General features: G+C 35.3%; 1 protein-coding gene across 1 annotated transcript in view; it reads left to right on the top strand.

Moving 5' to 3' along the window:
• The window catches only part of LOC106469748 (myosin-10-like), a gene marked incomplete at its 3' end in the record, with an annotated part of 75,698 nt that overhangs the window by 28,948 nt on the left and 37,486 nt on the right, over positions 1-9,264 (top strand). The window contains exon 2 of the mRNA XM_013930258.2: positions 6,762-6,918. Coding sequence (XP_013785712.1) covers positions 6,762-6,918 — 157 coding nt within the window. The remainder of the gene's footprint in view (positions 1-6,761; positions 6,919-9,264) is intronic.

Below are 9,264 nucleotides of genomic sequence, written 5' to 3'. Positions count from 1 at the left end.
CATCGAATTTGAAGGTTATGATGTGATCACGTGATTGCATTATATTTGAAAGGAGACTATTTTATGACACCACGAATATCCCACGTAAATATTCTATACGAAACGACATAAAAAACATTATGTTATATCGAACAGTAAAATCCCGAGATTTTGTAAGAATTAAATTGATTACTTTAACGAGCCACTCGTTGATCTTGGTTAAAATATTCGCAATTAGCTTTAAGAAAACTTTACCCACGCAAACAATCGATAGCTCAACGCTAAAATTCAATATACCTTAGCTGGGCACTGTGCAGATAGCTCGTTGTATAGCTTTGTGCTTAAAGAAACAAACTCCTTTAAAATCTTATACACGTACCATCTCTCTCTCTCTCTTTCTGAAAGCATTGGTACGTTCCAGCAATGTATGCTAATATACCGGTGAATTAAGTTTGTCAGATAATATTAATAAAGAATACAAAATTGTATAGTCCAGGGGAGTCTGGACCCTCTTGGACCATCCCTAGATACGCCACTGTTTATAGTCATGACTCCCAAACGTACCACACAAAACCACTTCCGAGTATTAGTTGTAGATGCATTACGGTTACAGTTATACAAGGTAAAGAAACGCTCATATCTGATCATGCATTTTTAAAGTAGTCATGTTGGAGTCACGATGTAATTAGAAGGCTCGTATAACAGAGACTGAGGAATAAGGTCACACGTTTAACATCAAGGGTCTCTGACCTGTGCAGAGACTTGTGGCTGGTGGTAACATAAACTTAAAGCGCCTGTGCTTTATTGACCGAAGTTCCTGAATTAAACCGTTTCTTGAATATGTGTCGCTTAGATAATAAGATTAGTTCTTTAAATTTAAAATCATAGGATTATTAAAATAGACAGCTGTACTATTTGTTCCGAACCACAATACATTGACTTATACATACTTGCCTATCGCGATAAACCGCTGGATATGCCTTATTTCTATTTTTTAACTGTACTGTACAACTTTGAGCGCCGCCTGTGATTGATAAATTAAATGCATTTCTAATCTGTATAATTTCGAACTTGTGTTTGAAGGAAGCATAATTGATTAAATAAAGTGGTAAAAACCACTGAAAGAACCCGCCCAATAATTGAAACGGTTACAACAGTGTATCCACTATGTGATAAGTCAATTCAAAGATTCAAAATAAAAATCGGTGTAGGTTCAAAATACAAGCGCTGATCAGCTGAAAATTAAAGCTTCGAAAGGTCATCTCCCATTAAGTCAACTTGATTGATAATAAATAATAATATTGCACATATGTATAAATGCATTAGGTTTTGTATAAGCCTAACCAACCTACAGATATTGAGGGTAAGACCTTATCCATCTTCAATCTGTGATCTCGTTTGTAATTTATTATTTTTACTTCGTCTTTTCCAAGGTGTCATTAACGTATCTATGACTTTTTTTTTGCTGTTTATGATCCAGATCACTATCCTTTATAGGAGCTGAAGTGTCATTTTAGACACCAAAATCTATAAAACAAACCTGGACTTCAGCTGTAAGCGAATAACAGGTGTTAAGTTACAAACTAGACTTCGAGATTAAACATTTTTCGGAATATTAAGTTTTTTTTATTATTTTAAATGTTAAGTTGTTGAAAAACTTGCGCTGTGATGCCAAATCCTATCCCTTTGATCTTAATACGCATGCGTGTGATGCAAACGAGACACTTGTTGAACGTTAAAAAATAACAACATAGGACTACAACATTTAATTTTTCCTTCAACACATTTGGCTAGAATGGCTAAGTCGGTTTGTTCAGTGTTGTCCTGTTGTTTTTAAAAATACGAATAACAGAAAAACAATATCAACGGAGATTAGGATTTGGTGGCCAAAAACTTTTACTTTGCCATTTTATTATTTTGTGGTGTGTTCGTTATTTGTGAGTGGTGTAGGCACACTGAATTTCAAATTAGATAAGACAACTTCACTAGGAACTGTTAGTGTTTGTGGAAAATGGGTCAGCTGTTATTTTGTGGGCTTACAACGCCAAAATCCGAGATTCGATTCCCCGCGGTGGCCGGAGCGCGGATAGCCCATTGTGTAAAATTACACTAAAACAGTGACGAATGAAACAATTAAAGAAAATTTAAAAACTTTATGCAAAACAGATATCGGGTAATAGCGCATTATTACATTGGTTTAACTAAATTCATACATTTTAGTAAAAATCACAATATATCCATCATTCACAAAATTGTATGATATCAGTGTAAATGTCGTGCACTCTACTTTATTTATTTTTTGTTTTGATTAATGACAAATATTAACTGAACATTTGCTTTAAAATTATTAGTTCTATGTGTCGAGTTAAAAACAAGGTGTAATAAGTGTAATTGCCTGTCATATGTCTTTTTTGGTGGTTTCAGTGTAACTTACAGTTACGAGTGCATTGTTCTTATAATATTCCAACGCGAGTTTGAAATACAAATACAACAGGAAGATAGGATTTAACCTTCACTTATTGTAGCAGGCCCGGCATGGCCAGGTGGTTAGGGCGCTCGACTCGCAATCTGAGGGTCGCGGGTTCGAATCCCCGTCCCACCAAACATGCTTTCAGCCGTGGGTCAATCCCACTATTCGTTGGTAAAAGAGTAGCCCAAGAGTTGGCGGTGGGTGGTGATAACTAGTTGACTTCCCTCCAGTCTTACACTGCTAAATTAGGGACGGCTAGCGCAGATAGCCCTCGTGTAGCTTTGCGCCAAATTCAAACAAACTTATTGTAGGCATAAAAGTTAAACCTGACAAAAAGCGCCACCTCATGGTAGTTATCTAAATGGAATGCTATTGTATAATAAGCACTTTTAGTGAGGTTAGTGTTTTCTCGTTTAACACGTGGATTAGTCACAGACAATTAAGTACGTATTGTTCTCTGGAGATGACGTTTATAACTTAATAGTTTACTTTAAGTCGTGTTGTTAATATGTTAAACAACAGTTTGAAATCTTTGTTATAAGCAGAAGAGAAGAATACAGAACTTTTCACACATTGTCACTTATAATAATTAAAAATAATTATCATATATGAAAAAAAAAACAACGTACACGTATTTAGCATCACACTGTTATACGTATATTAGGGTTAGCGCAAAAATCAAATGCCGTGCACTTTAAATTGCTTTGATATAGTGATGAAGTAATTAATCACCATTTTGATAAATTTGAAGTAATCAACAAAAAGTCATTCTCAGTTAACGAAATTTTTTTATGCACAAAACGTATACATTTACACGTAACATTGCTATTAGCACGAAACTATTGAAGAATAATAATTACTTGTTTTTTTACGTAAATTTTGGTGATAAATATTACATAAAATGTAACGGAACTATTTGTTCAGGAAGGTACAAGAATACACACGGGATGTCACGTGACTGAGCTATTTCATACTTCTAGAGGAAAGCCAAATTATTCGTTACACAAAGTGTCACGCGCTTTGTTACCTTTAGAAGAGACGAACTATGAACAGTTTAGCAGTATGTCGAAGATAAAAGCCTTGATAAGCCTGACTTTATCCTATTTAAATATATTTATCTATGTTTGTAATCTTTGCCATACCTCTATCTTAATCACATTACGCTGTGGCTTTCTCTGCAAGGCTTAACAGCAGATATGTTCAGCTAAACTGCACCAATATTATCGTTGTTCATCTTTACATATAAAAATTCTCTGTGTTTGATTACTTTTGGTATCTTAATTATTTCAATTCCATTTTAAACACATAATTTTGGCGGGAAAAGTTCTAGAAAACTTTATTCCAGTACTCAGTGTACCAGCAGTATACAAGCACATTCACGTATACGACCCCCCTTTTCGTCCCCGAGATTTTTAAGTTGTTCGAGAATTTATGAGTATGGCAGATATTTTAGAAGTTGTAACATAGTTCTATATTGAAAGTATATAAATTGATGTAACAAATGTATGCCGGTACGGTACTCAGTACGTCCTTTAAACTCACTGCGTACCGACTGAAATAGTTTGTATTAACATAATTGGCTTCAATATGTACCTTTCTCCAAAAAATGTGTGTGTGTGGGGGGGGGGGGGATATGTCTGGTTGTAGGTGTGGGGTAGGATTTCTTTGTTGACGTTACACTTAGCGGTGCAGCCAGCCAACATGGCTAGAGTCACTGTCTGTATTTCTCCATTTCGTTGTCGCTTACATAAACACTGCTCTGTAGTTCTATTATATTGCGAAAGGCGTTGTCTGAAGTATGAAACTGATTCAATTGGACACTAGTGAAAGATTGGCATTACCCTGCGATATCGGCGTGAATAGAATTGTTGTCGCTTACATCTGTAGTTCTATTATATTGCGAAAGGCGTTCTTTGAAGTATGAAACAGTGATTCAATTGGACACTAGTGAAAGATTGGCATTACCCTGCGATATCGGCGTGAATAGAATTGTTGAGAATTTAAGTGTTAATTTCTTTTAATTGTCATTTAGTACTCTGTGTATACAAATACTCGAGATGTATAAATAAAGAACTTTAACAAACTTGGCAGGAAGTGAGGAAGCAATTCCGTTTTAGTAGACCGAGGTCAAAGGTTAACCAAGTCTACAGGAAAAGCTGTTCGATCATTTGTGTCTGTAATATCTTAGTACGAAGGCTGCAGTGGTGTGAGCCATGCAGTTCATGTCTGTTTATATTTGAGTATGGAAAATACGGTGCTACTATAGTATGCGGGCTACCGGGATATTCACACTATAGTTTGCGGTCTACCGGGATATTCACACTATAGTGTGCGGTCTACCGGGATGTTCACGCTATAGTTTGCGGTCTACCGGGATGTTCACGCTATAGTTTGCGGTCTACCGGGATGTTTACATTATAGAGTGCTGTTCTACCGGGATATTCACACTATAATATGCGGTTTACCGGGATGTTTACACTATAGTATGCGATCTACCGGGATATTCACACTATAGCGTGCGGTCTATTTTTCTGATATAAGTAAAATAAAATTATGTGCTAAACAATTTATTGAGTAAACGATGTACACTTTGAATATTACATGTCACAATTTTACATCACATGCTTTGGTGATATACAATGTGACATTTTACATAATTTTAGAAATAAATCATCATTATACGAACAATAACTTTTTTTCGACACTGATGTTCTTAACTTGAACTCTAGAACGATACTAATTTTTGTCTTCGTGATTCCCCCATTTTATATTCTACGTGGGTAGACCAACTCCAGCTCGTTACTATAGTAGCACCGAAAATACTATAGACTCTTCATGTCTCAATTTTAATTCAGGTTTATAGCAAAGGTCGTCAAAGATATCTTGGTAAAAATGAACTCAAGTGAGATACACAATTCTCCAGATTAAGTAATTATGGCTCCGCTAAGAGACGTACCGTTTTCCGATTATTTCGTCTTCGTCCAAACACTTCAGTCGACAGCCATTATTCAATTTTCTGCAGATTGACTTAAAACTTGGCAGGGTTATACTTTGATCCAGGACGCCCAGTCTTCGTTTTAATTTTTGTTTTTGGTTTAAGCCTTTTTAAGGATTTTATGGGAGTCCAAAGAACCCAAAAACATATTTTGAACTCCTGTGCGGTCATACTTACAGCAACCAAAATAAAAATTAACACAAATATATATTTTCATAAGCCCAACACATTTACATAAAAAAAAAGTTGTATTTGGCTATTTTGAGTCTTTTTAGCGGGGAAGGGGTTAGAACTCACAAAAATGCATAATTTTAGGGTTTTTGGTTAATTATTAGGCCGTATTTTGACAAGTTTATATGGGATTTGGTATAAAGATTCTTTTGTACAGGTCCCACATATTGACAAGCAAAAATGGTAGACTTACCCATTTTTAATAATTATGGGGGGGGGGGTCAAGATGCCACAAAAAGCATAATTATGAGATTTTTGACAATCCGCCGTATTTCGGCCAATTTACACGTAATTTGGTAAAAAGTACCTTTTTTTTTTTGTCTTTTGCTCAATTTTTCAGCGAGGAAAGCATAATTTGGGATTTTCGTGAACTATTCATGTGTACATCAATCAACTTATATGGGATTTGGTACAAAGATACCTTCTTGCTAGTAGTCCCAACGAGTGATATAGACAGTTTTCGATTTTTCTATGTTTTTCACTGTCTTTCTGGTGTCAAAATTGGCCATGTTTCATTCGCCCGTGAATATTGGCCTCTTTAATTGCATTTCTTCCTTTTTTGCATACTTACTGACTCCGAACATACCACCGTCATATTATAACGTCACTACAGCTTGAAAGACGAACTTGTTCGGTAATAGGATTCAAACCCGCGACCTGCAGACCATGCTAGGCCTTTAAGTTCTCACAGCTTGTTTTTTTTTCCAGTTTTCGCGTGATAAGAAAATATATTATACATATCCTGGAGGAAATCACAACACCTTTCGTGATTCTTTTCACGATTTCACGCGGTAATAGTGCGACACAAAGATTGTATAAATAAACTGTAACCATGCCCATTTCCAGTATTTTAAATTTCTTGTATACATTTACTATTTGCTTTTGTAAGGGCAAAGGTGATTTTTAAGAAAGGTATTCGTATTGTACGCACGGTTTCTAAATAATTCATTTCCTTGAACATAATTTTCTGATGCATATATCAAGAGGATTTGGAATATCAATTAAAGCAAATTCTACTTGTATTTTATTTTTACGCGTGGCAAGAGATGAAATTTATGAATTAACAATGTTTTTTTTTTGTTCTAGACTTACTCTGGCTTGTTCTGTGTGGTTGTAAACCCTTACAAGAAGCTCCCGATCTACACAGAGAAAGTGATTGATCTGTACAAGGGCAAGAAAAGACACGAAGTTCCTCCCCACATCTTCGCTGTTACCGATGGAGCGTATCGAAGCATGTTACAAGGTACTATGTGTGAACCTGCTTGTTTGAAAATCTTGTTATTATCTTGTCATTTCTGCGCAAACGTGAACCTGAGTGTACTTTAGCAGTTAGAGAGAATTACGATTACGATATGGACATTTATTTGTCTCAGAATTTCCACACAAAGCTACACAAAAAAAGCTATCTCCACAGTTAACCCTAATTTGGACTGATAGACTGGAGGGAAGGCAGCTAATCAAAAGCACCCACCGCCACTTTTGGGCTACTGTTACCCGACTGAATAGTAGGATTGAACCTTTAATCATTAGGCCACACCCAGCCCACATAAACCTTTGCATTTTAATATTTTATAAATAGTTGTTTTATAGTTTCTGTATAATATATACGGAGCTTTATGTTTTAACATGTTGGTGAATTTTAAAGGGATTTATTAGAGACCTTTGTTTTAACAGGCTGGAGAATTTTAAAGTGATTTATTAGAGACTTATAATTTAACAGGCTGGTGAATTTTAAAGTGATTTATTAGAGACTTATAATTTAACAGGCTGGTGAATTTTAAAGGGATTTATTACAGACCTTTATATTTTAACAGGCTGGTGAATTTTAAAGGGATTTATTAGAGACCTTTATATTTTAACATGCTGGGGAATTTTAATGGGATTTATTAGAGACCTTTATGTTTTAACAGACTAATGAGTGTTAAATGAATTCATTAGTTATAGACCTTTATATTTTAACAACACAACACAAGGGTCTTATTAGGTAGAGACATATATATATTTTATGATTTTATATATTTTGTCTGTTTCAAACCTGGTGCTGTTGGGCCTGATTTTGATGGACGATGATAGCGTACGTCTTATTTTAAGTTGACCAAGTCCTTCATACTTCCATGGAGATTTTAGCCATTTTTTGTTTACCTAATCTCTTCCTGCGTGTTGTCCGAGTTTGGTTTTATCTTGTGTTGTATGCATGTTATGATTCAACACACATTTTGCCCCATTATAAGCTAAAGTATTTATGTACGACAATAAGTCAATAAAATTTTTTCTACCAACCCATTCTGAGCAATTCGGAAGGAAAACGTGTGTGAGAAACATTTTTGACATCAAAAGATTTATGTTTGTCATAAAACGTATTTTACCAGTGAGTCACTCCCAAGTGTATAGCTCAGGAACATCCCCCTACTCCAACCGGTGGCTCAGTGGGAAGTCTGAGGGCTCAAAACGTTAAAAATCGGGTTTTTATACCCGTGGTGGGCAGAACACGGATAGCCCATTGTGTAACTGCGCTTAACAACAAACAAGTTCAGGATTTTTCTTGAGCGTAAGAGATTGAGTCATACAGCTTAATGTGGAATCCCACTTTTACCTAAACAGGTAAATGTTAAGGAAATACCGAGAGAAGCGATAAACCTAAAACAACAACTGAAGCAAAAAAAAAGGAAGTTAAACTATAGTGGAATGTACATGAATGTACACTAGCAGAGACCCACAATACATTAGTATCTTTTAATGCAACAGTAATTATTTAAATAAGGGATTTCTAGAATAATGCAAGAGTTTTCTAGTCTCAGACACTGAAATCTATAAGTCTATTTGTCTTAGGCCTAACATTTGTTAAGCCTATATTCGATAAAAAGATAAATTAACACTGTAACTTGTGTACATTTTTTGCTTTAGTTTACTTAGGGCTAAACTTTACCGTACTTAATACTATGAATTATTAAACTTATAATTTTAATGTTATTCTACGACCTAACGTTAGACTTTTATAAAAACTTTAAGCTTTTAATATGTTGTTGTACAAAATGTCAACTAAATTATTTTTACATTCGTTGAAATGAAGTGCGCATGCGTGCACATTTTGATTGTAAGATGTGCGCGCATTTTCAGGACAGACAAAAACTGATTATTATTATAAATAGATAAATGTTCAGTTGTCCGTCTGCCTGTCCGGTGTATGACGTCACAAGTCGTTATAAGGAACTGGCTAAACTAATTTTGATGAAATTTGGTAGAGGAACTTAGCTGGACTTCCAAAGATGAATTTTATAATAATCATGTTTGGCAGACATTTTCATTTTGACTATATAAAATCGGTGCCGAAGCAGAGGGATGTTTATTGTCTCGCAGTAGACGTGCATGATGAATGGCGCACATACACGACGTCCCGCTATCCTCGTGAAGCCAACGAAGAAAATACCGCACGGATGCATTTGCTGTTTTTTTTTTTGTTGTTTTGTCTTAGTTTTCTGGTAGGTAACAAGTCCCCTCTTTCTCAGCTATTAACCCCTAACTTACTTTCTTGTTTATATAACACTAGTTGTAGTACCCGTCCGTTGTACGGGTGAAATAAAAACTCTTT

This window comes from Limulus polyphemus, unplaced genomic scaffold (genome assembly GCF_000517525.1).
Source record: "Limulus polyphemus unplaced genomic scaffold, Limulus_polyphemus-2.1.2 Scaffold3640, whole genome shotgun sequence".
Lineage (NCBI taxonomy): Eukaryota > Metazoa > Arthropoda > Merostomata > Xiphosura > Limulidae > Limulus > Limulus polyphemus.
This window is presented reverse-complemented; position numbering and strand designations above follow the sequence as displayed.